Source organism: Labeo rohita, chromosome 16 (genome assembly GCF_022985175.1).
Source record: "Labeo rohita strain BAU-BD-2019 chromosome 16, IGBB_LRoh.1.0, whole genome shotgun sequence".
In the NCBI taxonomy this organism is placed as follows: domain Eukaryota; kingdom Metazoa; phylum Chordata; class Actinopteri; order Cypriniformes; family Cyprinidae; genus Labeo; species Labeo rohita.
In genome coordinates, this window is record NC_066884.1 from 10,972,994 (window position 1) to 10,988,946 (window position 15,953).

A 15,953-nucleotide genomic window follows, 5' to 3' on the forward strand; every position below is an offset into this window, starting at 1 on the left:
AGACAAATTTCACTCTGTTAAAAAAAGATTTTGTTTGTAACCAGTTTCTATTATTGCAATATATGAAGAGCAACAGGCATTGTAAGATGAATGAAAAACACTTTGTTCATTTGTACCTTTCCCTCTAATTGTATTGGTGTCCATAGCTGTATTGTTTATTTGCAATTATAGCTTATTTACTAGCTATAACCACTGCTAATTGTTATTCATTAACATTCATTAACATTATTTATTATAATCATTGGTGACATGATCAGTCACACTTTCACTGGCTCACGGATAAGGAATTAAGCATTTAATGAACAGTAGTATGATATATTTATAACATATATTATTATAAAAATGTACACAAAGTATAATGTTAACAATATGTATAAAATGAACAATATCAAATTTTAAAATTAAGATTGTTTCCACTTTTTCTCGAAAACTGCTCATCCTCTTTGTAGGAATGCTGGAGTTTATAGTATATATTAAAATTAAGATAAAATGCAATTAACCATTTAGTGAATAATAGTATATATCTATAACATAAAATGTATACAAAGTATAATGTTTACAATATTAATTATTAAAATTAATATAGTACCTATCCATTCTTGAAAACTGCTCATCCTCTGTTGTGGGGATGCTGAGCTTATAATAATGTAATGTAATAATGTTGATGTCATTTTAGCAATTTAGCATTTTTTTTTTCTTTCAATCACTTCATTTTCTATTATGGTCATATCTGCATAAAATACCATTGGATGATGATACAGTATCAGGTAGTCACGGGCATCAGAAACCCAAACCAGACCACTTCAAACCATTGACTAGTAATTAAATACATATCAAACGGTTTAATTAATAGCCAAATACATCACCTGTTACCTGTAATGTCTCTGAAGAATCTGTCCATATTTTCCAGTATTCCAGAGTTTCAAGTGAGGTAAAATCTCAAAGGGAAATTGTGCACATTAAGAGCTGTTGGTCAATATAATCCCCCCCACATGTTGACGGAAACCATGTTAAAATTCATGGGTAGGATACTTGTGGTCGTCTAATTGAGAGTTGGTTTGCGCGGGCCATTTTGAGCAGTGCGAAGACAGGAAAGATTATGCGAAGCGGCAAGGGTGCAAACCTAAGTTGTGTTTCCTGCCCCTGGAGTGAGGTTAATCAATGAGATGTGTAAGCACAGCTGTTCAAATATTTATTCTAAGCAGGATACTGACAGCAGAAATGCACACACAGAAGAGTGGATTAGACCTGTGAGCTTCAGCCATCAGAGGGACAGATAGAGACGGACAGAGAGAAAAAGGTGTGAGATTATGGTTCCATTTCTTTCCTAGACTTTTTTTTTTTTTTTAAATATCAGACATGAGATGTTTTTGTATTTTTTAATTTCTCGTTTTAATTCATTTTTATTATTATTTGCTTGCACATTCTTTTGATGCCGGATTCCAATGACTAGTAGCATCCTCTGGGTGTCAGTACTTCCCATGTTTCGCTTTCCATCACTGACCCACGGGCTGTGTTTTAATGCACGTAAGCAAGCAGAAAACAATGCATGAAGTCGAATGTAGGGTGTAATTTAGATGTGCCGACTGACCTTGGTTCCGTAGCAGATACGCAACGGGCTGAGATTATGGTGAGATCTGGTATTGATGAATTCAGATCACTGTCATTTGAGCTGTTATTACACCTTCTGCCCACCACTGAGGGAAAGTGAAGGTCACTTTGAGGTTTTCGTAAGCCAAGATGATATTTACTAATGGGCCGAATGATGTATATCCTCACACTCATCCTTTGAAAAGCAGGTGCGTGCTGCAGCTGCAATCTGAAAAACAGGCGAAAAGACAGAATGATAGAGGAAGGGCTGATGAATAGAAAGAAACATCCGAGTAGAGGACGAATATGAGAGTTTAAAGATGATATAGCATCCGCCGCAAAGAGTCTGGATGTAAGGGAGCTACAACCGAACAAGAGAAGCACACTAAATTATTGAAAGCATAATAAAATGTCCTTGGGGACAGAGAAAGAAAACACTATATTATTCTGCCCCCCCTTTTCTCCTTCAGCTCGTGATTATTGAGCCAAAAAAAGGTCGTACTCTCCCATCGTTTTTCACGGAGAGAGAAAATCTTATCTCCAAATGGAGTATTATTTTTTCCTATCTGGACTTCTTTCTAAAGACTGTTTGCCTTACGAATATTCTCACCCTACTCATTCAGCTTTTTTTTTTTTTTTTTTTTTACTGTTCCTCGATACTCGCATTTGTTTAAATAAGGCTGGAGTCATTCAGCACAGGAGCTGAGAAGCTTATTTAAGACTGATTTTTACCACTTACGCTCCCCCGTGGAGCAGGGATTGGCTGCGCATGCTGTTTATGCCACGTGCGATTGGTTGATGAAGCCATCTGACTTGAAGCGTGATTGGTGGATGGGATTAATCAGGGCAACGCACTGAGAGCCGTCCCGGTTCATTTTGCATGCGATTGTCACTTGCTGTGTAAGGAGGACATTTGATTGTATATTCAAGGCCGAGGCATTGAAGATTAGAATCCGTTATGTTTTATCAGGTGAATGTGTCTCGCGCAACATGCGGCAAAGCCAATCTCAGCACCCCGAGTAAACAATTTGCTATTAATCGCTCATCCTGCTCAAACAAATAGATATTGATTCTGCTTTTCAGCACTGGCTTGCCGGCAGATTTGTATCAGCAGTGCAGAAAAGGCATAAATTGTTTTTATATCTGGCCTTTATGTGGCGTAATGTATTAACTCGGGCTTTGCACGAGGGATGCTTCGAATGTAACAGTTGGGAGGGTTCAGTGAATATTAGGGTCAATGGCGTGACACCCCCTTTTTTTCTCTGGATCTATTGAGATTTTCAGAAATAAATGTACAGTTCATACATATTATTCATCTTTAATTTAAACACAACACTTCTGTGATTAACATGCTTTCAATTTGAGTCAAAATTGTTTGATTTTTAAGTTATATTGTTTGTGCATGTCATTGACTTATGTCTGCTACTTTTAAAGTCGATTAATCGCGATTAATCATATCCAAAATAAAAGTATATGTATATATAAATACGCACACACATACGTATATATTTAAGAAATATTTACGTGTGTATATGTATAAATAAATATATATTTCTTTTTATTTAAAATAAAACAGATGGAAAAACATAACTCATTATTTATTTATTTATTTATTTATTTATTTGTTTGCTTGCTTGTTTGTTTAATTTTCAAAAATCATGTTTTTTTTATTGTGCATTCCAATCCAATATCAGTTAAACTGCAGCTGGGATATTAAAAAATAAATAAATAAATAAAAAATAAAAACTTAAGCTAATTTGTGTTTTATATGTTCAGATAAATATACACAACATTTTTTTTTTTTTTTCAGTGTAAAAATTCACTAAATATTCTGTAAATAAATTCTACAAGGGTATAATTATTACTAAACCTTTGACATGCATTGTTTGGTATAATCATTTATTATGATTTGTTTAAAATGCTAAAAACTTAATGATTTTCATAATCCAAAAGTCCATGAAAGAAAAAGACAACATAATATTTGACACTTATTTTTGCCTTCTAAAAATGTTGTAAGTGGTAAGAAAATATTTTATTTTCATTTACTTGATACATACACCACTTGACATTTATAGAGTAATTAATTTTTTAATATGATATAATCAATGTTGGTTTCATGCATTTTTGAAAATGCCATTTCTCAAAAATATATGAAACACATTTTTCAAAAATACTGTATATGAAACAACACTTAGATTTTTAGCATTTTAACTTTTTAAAAATATATTTATTTTTTCCTTTTTAACTAGTTTAATGAATAGATTTTGTCTTTTAATTATCACTGATATATAGCTAGTAAAAAGTAATAGATTTAAAATGAATTAATTTTATGCTAATTATAGTTTAAGTCTATTAACGTATTTACTGACATAGCACTCGAGACTTACATTTATAAAAAATTGTAATGGAACTTTATTTGGAGTACTACTTGTGCACAATGCACATTTCTTCATAATAAGCCTAAAATTTGTTTTAATGTTGCTGTTGATGAGGATCGTATGATCTTTAAATATTTTGAATATTATTTAAAGTGTACTTAAAGTATACTAGCAATAGTTCCACTTTAGCACAATCAAATATACTTAAGTATATCTTTATTTGGACTTCAGCACTACTTCCGCACAATTAAAGTGCATTAAGTACAAATTGGTTGTTCCAATTTAGACTTTAAATATACCAGTTTAGTATACTAAAAGTACAACTGAAGGGTATTTTTATTAAGTGCATAATATGTATTTGTAGTATACTTAGCATGAAATAAATGTATTTAAAATATATTTTAGTACATGTATTTTTCACTAGGGTACTGTTAACCCTATTACCTGATCTTTGTATTGTTTTTATTGTCTGTATGGCCCCTCCCCATGTAATATGTTCTGATGGACATTTTAAATATAGGCTGTATCTGATTCTTTCTCACTTTCATTTCAGTTCTCATTTTCCGGGTAGAGCGGCACTGAGTGTCGAATTACGTACCCTCCCCCGTACAATTGATTTGTGAGTAATTAAAAATGTCTGCAGCTGGACATGGTCCAGCTTCATGTTCTATTCATGCAGATTAATACATATTTGTCGGGGCCTCCGGGATCAGACAGGCAGCAATGTCTGCTATTAAACATTCATGAGGGAGCAGAAAACAGGGACTCATATCCTACTGGTATTTATGGGTCCATTTCTACATCTTACTGCCATCATAATGGATTACGAAAGCAGAACATTATTGCATAGCAGGGATGGAAATTTAATTTGTGTCACAAAAATTTATTAATAAATGGCTTTTTCTTGAGAATTACACTCACACGGACTGTGCATGTGTCTGTGTGTGGGTTTCATACAGGTGGCTGGAGTGTGTGGGGCAACTGGGCAGAGTGCAGCAGCGAATGTGGAGGCGGAGTCCAGACGCGCACACGCACCTGTCAGTCACCACCTGAGGAGGCGTACCTGTGCGAGGGCATTCTGGAAGAAGGTCGTCCCTGCAACTCTCAGCCGTGCATCGGTAAGTTGCATTCTTTGTTCATGCACGTTGGCACGTGACCGTTCGCACATCCACTTCTTCTCGAACTTTCTCTCTCTATCACTATCTGACACCTCATTTTTTACATTCTCCACATTTCACTGTAAAAAAGATATTTTGCTTCCTGTGTGACACAATGATAGAGCAATAACGATAATAAAATGATAGACTGATGCTAGAATGAGCTTTTCTGTGTGCTTTTCATTGGACCCATAGGCTACAGGCAGTATTCCTCTAAAGGCAAGAGTTTAAGTCCAGTGAAATACAAAGGAATACAAGAGGCCATGCTTGGTAAGGGCGTCACTGACCAAGTCAGTGTGAATGTGACCGTAGTGAGTAGATCTTCGCTCAGTTTGGATGGAGGCCATGAGTAAATAACCCACTCCATGGTCAAGGCCATCAGCTGCAGATGTCTTCACCTCGATTGTCTGTGTCTCCGTTCCGCATGGTCTGCTTATTTTTATCATCCGCCATCCACTGCTCGCTCCATCTCGCCCTCTTTCTGCACACTTCCTGCCGTGTTCAAAGCACACGTTTTCGAGGTCACGCAAGCCTAGAAGTTTTCAAACTCTCGCAGAGAGTCTCGCGTTCGCATGGAGATTATCAAACCAAACACAGGTTCACATCTTCTCAGCTATGTAACATTAAACTTCACACAAAATCCCAAGCATGGCTGATGCTGGTCTAGATGTTCAGGTCGCACAGCACTGCCCAATCAGAAGTCGACTGTAGTTGCTAACCCCACCCCATCCTGCAGGCACAGGCCGACTTGGCACTCGTAGCCAATCCCTGCGCTCGGTGGACAGCCGTAAGCGAGAGGACTCTGATAAGACCCGCAGCGGACAGCAGTCTTCCCAAACAGGTAAGAAGACAGGTGGCATCAGCCTCCTCTGCAGCTTGGGGTCACACACACGTATACACACACTTGCAACTGTTTCACTCACTAGTCCACATACAGGGGAGTAGACTGGATGCGTATGTGGCTATGGCCTTGTTTTTTTTATGCTCCTGTCAGTGTGATTTATGTTTTGTTTGTCTTTGTCATGTGTATTATGGCATGGTTCATGGAGGAACGTCGAGATATCCATGAATCATGGACACCATTGCTTACAAGGGAGTTAACAGCGTTTTGAAAGGGTCGTAATCCCTTATTATGAAACATACAAGAACAAGACACACCTTGCTTGGGGGTGGTGATGTATGATTTGCATGCTTCGATATAAAAGACATATTGGACTAATATGATGTAATCGCTAGTATTTTGTCTTTTCTTTGTGAGTACTGCATGAATTTGTCTTTCATTTTTACAGTTACACCGATATGAGACTGTCACTTTAAAATAAATACAAATTTTCTCTTTTTTATTCCAATGTTACAAATCAGAAATTGCAGTGAATCCATAAACAGAGGCTGGGGCTTCATAATTAAGTTAAACAATCTATATGTGAATCAGAAAGTATATTTAAAAATGTGTGATTTTACCAATGTTTATTTTACTTTTGAAAGCAGCATTAACAATATGTACACAATTTATGCAAATTTCTAAACTTAAAGGTGCACAAAAAATGTGCACTGATGGTTTCAGAGATTAAATATAACACTCATGTATATGCATATTATTAAATATGCTTATGCAGGGTTTTAGTATGAAAACTAAAACATTTATTACCCCTAATGTTGTCAGAATGAGGTTTAATCTTTCCCTCCTTATCACTTTTCATTTTGACATTCAGTATCATTCTATTGGACATTCTTGATTCTCCATTTCGTTCCACTTGATGGTAATGATAGCCTAACTCTTTCTATTGGACAACCATGACAGCCCATATCATCTATTGGTCTGTCAAGGTGCTTCCTATTGGACATTTAATATGTTCCCATTCCTTTGGGATTACACATGATTCCTTGGCTTTCCCAGTTGCTCAGATATTAAAGTCTGATCCACTGGGTAGCCATCTGAAATCCTCATATAGATAGCTGACTTACATATCCCAAAACTGAAAGCATGAACTTCTATTAATGCTGAGGATATGTATTCGGCGCCAAAATGATTTAAGCTTCCCCTATTAAATAAGGTGGCTAATCCCGCATGCTAATTAGTTTTGGCCCTTTTCCTACCTTTTCCTCTGCTCCCTACCCCATCCCATCCCCGCCCCCACTTCTCCCCGTCCCTCTCAGTGGATCCTACGTCGGGTGGGGAGTGGTCTGTGTGGAGCGCGTGTTCGACCACGTGCGGTGAGGGCTGGCAGAGCCGCACTCGCTTATGTGTCTCCGTGCCATACAGCACGCAGTGCAGCGGACCGCTGCGTGAACAGAGACCCTGCAATAACACTCTTGTGTGTCCAGGTAAGCACAGCCCACCTCAGGCCTCTCCTCACCCCCACCATCTTCCTTATCCAGTTCCCGTCACCTGTCCCACCTCCACTCAAGTCCATTAGCTTTGCCCACTCACCCTCAAGCCGCTGCCTACCTGAGGCTAACTTTTCCTGGGCTTCAATGTACGGCTGCTCCCCCTCAACCCTGGATGCTGGAGAGCCGTGGTAAGATGTTAATGGGTTTAAGAGCAGCGTTGTCAGCTAACTCCCAATAGATCCCACTGCATGTAGGATGGCCTCTCTCAATCTCTTTTCATACTACCATTTCAGCATCTCAGGGGGCCAGACGAAAGTGTTATTCAGATAAAAACATGTGTCTAGTCAAGTACAATGTTTATTTATTGCTAATCACTTTATGCAGAATGTTTTGCTCTTCAACTCCAGTCCTCAGGGCCCACTGCTCTACACATTTTGTATGTTTCTGAATCTGACACACTCTGTTCAGTTCATGGATCTTTCTCCTAACGAGCTGATGATCTGAATCAGGTGGGTTAAATGAGGGAGACATACAAAATGTGCAGAGCAGTGGGCCCGAGGACTGGAGTTGAGAACCACTGCTCTTTAACATTCTGAACTTGCAGCCGAAAATTTTAGTAGTCTTTACACAGTAAAAGTTCCATGTATAATTGTGTTTTGAGCTACGCGTAATTCTCCGTTCACACTGACAGCTGTTTTTGCTGTATTGCTGGTAGCTAGTAGCAAAGTCTGGTTGGTCAGTGCCAATGCGCAGTCCTAAGCACAAGTCTCAGTTTTCTGTGGGAGTGTCCAGAATAGAATCAATTTCTACCGAGGGGGACAAAACACGATTTCACCCGAGGACGCCCAAGTCAATATGCTGTTTAGGGGGCACAGAAACCATAGTGGCACCACTGGGAGTGTCTAATAATAGCTGCAGCACAAAATGACAGTTTACTCAGCCATACAACACTATTCATGTCTTTCTTTCTTCAGTCGCAAAGAAATAACATTTTCTGAGGAACATATTCATGGCCAATGAAAGTCCAAACCGCAGCTTCAGTGCAGCTTCAAAGAGCTCTACATTATCCCAGTCTAGGAATAAGGGTCTTATCTAGCGAAACAATTGGTCTTTTCTAAAAAATGTAAAAATGATATACTTTTAACCACAACTTGCATTACATGCATTACATAATCATGTTGGAAAGGTCATGTGTGACATAGGCGGAGGTACCAACCTAGTGTTTACAAAGCAAACGTGTGAAGAAAATCAAACTGGCATCCGATGTCGGATGATTTTAAAGTTGGAGGAGAAAAGTATATTGTACACAGATGAAACACTGATCAAGTGTGACCTTTCCAACATGACTATGTTATATGTAAAGTTGCGCATGCGCGTTGCAGAGCTAGTGCAAGATGAGCATTTGTGATTAAAAAGAATATTAATTTCCTTTTTTGTTTTAGAAAATGGCTGATTTTTTTGCTAGATAAGGCCATTATTCCTTGGCTGGGATTGTGTAGAACCTTTTGAAGCTGCACTGAAACTGCAATTTGGACCTTAAACCTGTTGGCCACCACTGAAGTCAACTATATGGAGAAATTCAGAAGGCGCGACTTCCATTACTAGAGCCGCATTATTGGGTGTTGCAGTTTTTCCAATCCATAGCAATACGAGTGCACCGTTTTAGGAAGCATACATACATTCCTGTTAGATCTTCCTGTTGTAGCATTATAGGTGGGCTATGTAAATGGCTATAACTTCTGAACATCTGATCACAAATGTGATGTATTGCTGGTAAAAAAAAAAAAAAGTTCTTCTGTTTGGACAGGGAATCAGTTTTCTTGCTGCTAAAAATGGAGTGGAAAATGTTCGTAAAATTGCAGCAATGCATCATATCATGAACAAGATGAACAATGATCAATGCATACTGCTCCAATGTCTTCACTCCTCTTGGAAGTCCAACTCCTCGTCTCATTACGTCGCCTCTCATTAAACTTTTCTCAACTTTATCTCATCCCAAACAGTCGCTCATGTCATCGAGAAAACAGCAACTCCCGTTGAAAACAAATTAATTCAGGTCGTTGCAGATCGTTGTCAGTGTGAACCCTTTTTAGTTGTGTTTGTGTGTTGTCGAGGTGCGTTTTGCTCTCTATAAATCATACCCTAGCCACTCTGATTACAGTGCATGGGTCGTGGGATGAGTGGACTCCATGGAGCTTGTGTTCTTCAACGTGTGGCCGTGGATACAGGGACCGCACTCGCTCCTGCAAGAAGCCGCTGTTTGGAGGAAGCGACTGCGAAGGTCCAGAGAAACAGACCAAATTCTGCAACATTGCTGTATGCCCAGGTGATCTTTGGGTCTTTAAATACAGACTGTCTCATACACATTTAATGAGTTTCATCAAGCAGCACAATTAAAGCCTAATGTGAGGCACTGTAGAAAAAGAGATTGAAAGGAACCATTGTGAAGTTCACAGCAAATGATGGTGATTAAGTGAGGCTTTAAATCACTGCGGACTTGGCTAGCGTTTGGCAATCCAAAAGCTCCTCAGTCTTTCCCCTGCAATATATCTTTCAATAATGTCCCCTTATTATGCTCCACTTTCTGTTTCTTTTCTCTTTTGTCAATGTAATTTCACTTTGTATCCTCAGTCCTAACATTTAGAAAATTCTTGTTTCTTCATATAACTTTATGTCTTGTAGTGGATGGTGTGTGGAATGAGTGGTCCAGCTGGAGTTCCTGTTCCTCGACCTGTTCAAATGGAACAATGCAGCGCACTCGGGAGTGTAACGGGCCCTCGTATGGGGGCCTAGAGTGTCAGGGCGAGTGGCGTCAGACAAGAGACTGCTTCCTTAGAGAGTGTCCTGTGGATGGTCAATGGCAGCTCTGGAGCTCTTGGGCTGGTTGTACCAAAACATGTGGTGGAGGAAGCCAGCAAAGACAGAGAGTGTGTTACGGTCCTTTTTTTGGCGGGGAGCCGTGCCCAGGGGACAGAGAGGAAGTTAGACGTTGCAATGAGAAGAGATGTCCAGGTGAGACAATCAAATGGTTGTAGCCAAAAGCCACTCTTTGCAAGGGGTAGGCGATATACTTGTAGACATGGTAAACTAGTTGACATTTGACAATTGGTATACATTTTCAATCACCATCTCTATCGCAGCAGTGTTGCGCATCATCTAAGTTCATGCCCTCACGTTTTTACACTTAAACTTTAGAGAGATTTTAACCACTATAGCATAGTAAAATGCGAAAGGGGTCTCAATTCGGTACTTGCCCGCTGTTCTGACAGATGGTTTTATTTCTGAAAGACGGTTTAATTAAAACCATCTGTCAGAACAGTGTGCATGTATTTAATTGAGATGTCTTTCGAATCTTATTGTGCTGCCTGTCACACAGCACGAGTGCGGAGTCACTTGCAGTTAATTTTGCTCAAATGGTCAAACAAACACAAAGTTATGTCAAAATGTGTTTTTTTTTATTATTTAGAACATTAGATCTGTGTATTAGGTCTTAAAGTGAGAGCAGCCTAATATACCTGCTAGTTTTCAGTTAGCTTGAGAAACTTTTACTTATATTAGTATTGGTTTTTGCTATGACATTGAAATAATGAAAAATGGTGAAATTTAAATTGCATCTAAAATGTTAGCATTTTCCAGCAAAAATAATTATATATGTGACACTGGACCACAAAACCAGCCATAGGGGTACATTTTTTTGAAACCGAGATTTATACATTGTCTAAAAGCTGAAAATAAGCTTTCCATTGATGTATGGGTTATTAGGATAGGACAGTATTTGGCCGAGATACAACTATTTTAAAATCTAAATATTGAGGAAAATCACCTTTAAAGTTAAAAGTTTAAAGTCCAAATGAAGTTCTTGGATATTACTAATCAAAAATTCAGTTTTGATATATTTATGGTAGGAAATTTACAAAATATCTCCATGGAACATGATCTTTACTTAATATCGTAATGATTTTTGGAATAAAAGAAAAATTGATCATTTTGACCCATACGTTGTATTATTGGCTGTTGCTATAAATATATTCCCGTGCTACTTTTGATATACACAGTTATTGTTAAATACAATTACTCATTTTGGTCATATCGCCCACTCGTATTCTCTACTATTTATAGACGTAAGAAGAATTATTTTGTAGTTCTGTAGCTTACTTGTTGCTTTGTTCACATTTTGTAGGGTTTGTTCAGGTTTTTGTGTTTTTTGACTTTGGTTTTATGCAGAGCCGCATGAGATCTGTGACGAGGAGAATTTCTCTAATGTTGTGTGGAAGAAAACTCCTGCAGGGGACACTGCAGCTGTCCGCTGCCCTCCGAATGCTGTAGGTAAGACGTGACTCATGCAAACACGAACACACCGGAATAACTTCCTAAACAGTCATCGCCCTCAAAGCTATAGGAGACATTTTCAGCACCATGGACAGCTCCAAAAGCTTGGTTTAAATAAGAAAACCAACCAGATAAAATGCAGTATACAGTTTTTAACCAATCCTTGTTTAAAATCTGCTAATGCTGACCCATTTCTGTGATGCAGGATTAATTCTTCGGCGATGTTCGTTGGATGATGAGGGCATTGCGTACTGGGAAAACCCAACGTACATGAAATGCGTCTCAAATGATTACCGAAGTATCCAAACACTGGTAGGTGATGTCCAAACTAAGGTTTAGCCATCTTTTTCCTCAACGCGGAAGTAAGCCTATGGATGAGACTTCCGGTTCATTATCAGCTATAGGGAAATAACAAAAAGAATAATAATGTGCAGTAAATGGTTAAACTGTTTGCACTATAAACCAGTGTGCTCATAATTATGATAATGCATTGTACAGCTAAAAATAGTTGGACGTGGACGAGACTGGAATCCACACCCATAAAATTTATAAATGGCTGAGCCCACTTTCACTGGAAGAAAAAGGTGGATAGTTTAAAACCAAGATGGTGTCTGCAAAGCTAAGGTTGTTTTTTTACCTCCTCCAGACCAGAGATCACCTGTCCAAGGCTCAACGAGGGCTTGTAGGAGACGGGGTCTCTGAAGTCATGACCAAGCTGAGAGTGACGTCTAGTGATGGAACAAGCTACAGCGGAGATCTTCTGGCTATCATAGATGTACTGAAAAACATGACAGAGATATTTAGGAGATCCTACTACAGCCCCAGTAATGCAGATATGAGGGTTAGTAAAACATTATTTGCTTAGTTCTAAATAAAAGACAGTTTTGGCCCTGAATGTTTCTGTCATGTGGTTTTGTTCACAGAATTTTGTGCAGTCTGTGAGTAACTTACTGATGGAGGAAAACAGGGACAGGTGGGAGGAAGCACAACTGGTAAACCAGCCTTCACTTTTTCTCTCTCTCCACATCTCTGTCGTTCATTCATTCACACATTCATTCTTGCCTTCACTCCTTCATCATTCTCTCATTCCCTTTTTTAATGTTGGCATCTTCTCAGTCTTTCATTTAGCAATTATACAAGTTAAAGGTGATTAATTGGCTAATTCTCTTCTCTTCGCTGCACATCTTTCTTTCAGCGGTTTGTCTCCTGCTGTTTAGTTAGATCATTAGTTAGTTTACCATTTATGTCTTAATGCAAGCTTCAGTTTACATTCTGAAGGAAGGGTCTCATTAAGCTTGTGCAGCAGTTGTTTTTAGAAAAATATAATATTTATTATTATAAGAGAATTTAAAATGCACTTACAGAATAACATATTGAAAGAAGAACTAACAAACATTTTAACATGTTTTTCTTTCTGGCAGCTTGGGCCCAATGTTAAGGAGCTTTTTCGTCTAGTGGAGGACTTTGTGGACGTCATAAGTCTCCGCATGAAGGACTTCCAGGATACTTATGAGGTCACCGACAATCTCGGTCAGTTTCCACTGACATTTAGCTTGTTTACACCCCTGCAATAATGGTCATGTACTTAAGTGGTTGTATGTTTGGATAAGCAGCCTAGAAGTTAAAACCACAAACCCAAAAAAGAACTGGAGAACATGAAGCAAAAAACTGCATTGAGAAGTAATTAACTATCTGATGAATGGTGTTCAGTAATGTGGAAAGGTCTTTTAAAAGGCATTTTTAATCATTCAGGGTGTGGTGATGTATATAAATCTTCGTGGGTGATTACCTATGACCTTTTTTCGTAGTTTTAAATGTCTGTCATCTTTTTATGTTTGTGCTTTTAATTACAACTTCACAAATTCAACAAATAAATTAATTAATACAGGCTTTTGATGGTGCTGAAAGCGATAACCAGTTGCAATCACCCCCCACACTATTACTCACACACACCTTAGAACATTTTCACACTTGTCAAAAAGGCACTACACAATATCCCTTTGAAAATCCTGAGCAGTCCCTGAGCTATGAAGGAGTGTGTCTGTAATATGCTGCTCACACACATTTCCAAATATGTATAGCTCACCATTTCTATAGCTTCGGAATTACACCCTAAACCACGCACATCTCTCCTGCACAAAAAGGACTATGCTTTACTCAGCACCCAGGTTCGCAAAAACAGCGGGGAGATGAACCTTCATGGTCATACGTGGTGGGCTGCAGCTGTCAGAGTTTAAAAGTGGGATGTGAAAGGTTCTGTTTACCTCTGAATCACTGAGCAGCCCATGAGCTCAGATTTTCCCAAAGTGACAACACCTGTCCTACAGCAATGACCTATCAGTCCCACACAAAGCTATAAGATGCAGATATAGAGTTGAGGTCAAAAGTTTACATAAACCTTTCAGAATCTGCAAAATGTTCATTATTTTACCAAAATAAGAGGGATCATACAAATTGCATGTTATTTTTTATTTAGTTCTGGCCTGGATAAGACATTTCACATAAAAGATGTTTACATATAGTCTACAAGAAAAAATACTAGTTGAATTTATAAAAATGACCACGTTCAAAAGTTTACATACGCTTGATTCTTAATACTGTTGTCACCTGAATGATCCACCGCTGTTTTTTTGTTTAGTAATAGTTCATGAGTCCATTGTGTGAACATCCTGAACAGTTAAACTGCCTGCTGTTCTTCATAAAAATCCTTCAGGTCCCACAAATTCTTTGGTTTTTCAGCATGTTTGTGTATTTGAACCCTTTTCAACAATGACTGTATGATTTTGAGATCCATCTTTTCACACCGAGGAGAACTGAGGGACTCATATGCAACTATTACAGAAGGTTCAAACGCTCACTGATCCGTCAAAAGGAAACAATGCATAAAGAGCCAGGGGGGTGAAAACTTTTGAATTTGAGGATCAAGGTAAATTTAACATATTTTGTCTTCTGGGAAACATGTAAGAATCTTCTGTAGGTTCTGAAGGGTAGAACTAAATGAAAAAATATATATATTTAGGAAAAATAAGTCAAATGTATGCATCTTTATTCTGTTCAAAAGTTTTCACCCCCTGGCACTTAATGCATTGTGTTTCCTTCTCAAGCATCAGTGAGTGTTTGAAACTTCTGTAATAGTTGCATATGAGTCCCTCAGTTGTCCTCAGTGTGATAGGATTGGCTTCAAAATCATACAGTCATTGTTAGAAAAGGTTCAGATAAACAAATATGCTGAAAAAAACAAACAAAAAAAATTGTAGGAATTGAAGGATTTTTTTGTTGAACAGCAGGCAGTTTAACTGTTTAAGACAAACAAGGTACTCATGAACAACTATCACTAAACAAAACAACACAGCTGTGGTTCATTCAGATAACAACAGTATTAAGTATCAAGCATATGTATTCTTTTAAACAAGGTCATTTTAATAAATGTAACTATTATTTTCTCTTGTGGACTATATGTAGACATCTTTTATGTGAAATATCTTATTGAGATCAGTACTAAATAAAAAAATAAAAAAACATGCATTTTTGTATGCTCCCTCTTATTTTGGTAAAATAATGAATATTTTGCAGATTCTGCAAGGTGTATATATACTTTTGACCTCAACTGTATGCATATGTAACAGCACACATTCATCAACAGATGGAAAATAATACACAAAAACATGAACACAAGAACACTATTAGGATTGGGTGGCACTATTAGGAACAATTAACACACAGACACTTTGATCAAATCTGGTCTGCCAATTTCATTCTTTTCACCAAGTAATATAAAGTATTAGTTCACCCAAAAATGAAAATTCTGTCATTAATTAATCACCCTCATGTCGTTCCAAACCCATAAGACCTTTGCTCATCTTTAGAACACAAATTAAGATATTTTTGATGAAATCTGAGAGCTTTCTGACCCTGCATAGACAGCAATGCAACTACCACGTTCAAGGCCCAGAAAGGTAGTAAGGACATCATTAAACTAGTCCATGTGACAGTGGTTCAACCTTAATTTTATGAAATTACAAAAAAACCTTTTGTGTGCCAGGTAAACCAAAATAACTACTTTATTCAACAATTTCTTCACACATATGCGTGTGGTGCTGCTGAAATATGTCTTTGCCGTCAGTCAAAAAAATAAAAAATAAAAAAAACTCAGTTACTGTATTTAGTT

At 37.9% G+C, this 15,953-nt stretch overlaps 1 protein-coding gene across 1 annotated transcript in view; it reads left to right on the forward strand.

Annotated features, from left to right (window-relative positions):
- adgrb1a (adhesion G protein-coupled receptor B1a) overlaps nt 1-15,953 on the forward strand; it is a 106,538-nt gene that overhangs the window by 42,700 nt on the left and 47,885 nt on the right. The window contains 10 exon segments of the mRNA XM_051131286.1: nt 4,928-5,086; nt 5,862-5,966; nt 7,283-7,450; nt 9,618-9,782; nt 10,139-10,468; nt 11,681-11,782; nt 11,991-12,097; nt 12,432-12,626; nt 12,709-12,777; nt 13,207-13,315. Coding sequence (XP_050987243.1) covers nt 4,928-5,086; nt 5,862-5,966; nt 7,283-7,450; nt 9,618-9,782; nt 10,139-10,468; nt 11,681-11,782; nt 11,991-12,097; nt 12,432-12,626; nt 12,709-12,777; nt 13,207-13,315 — 1,509 coding nt within the window.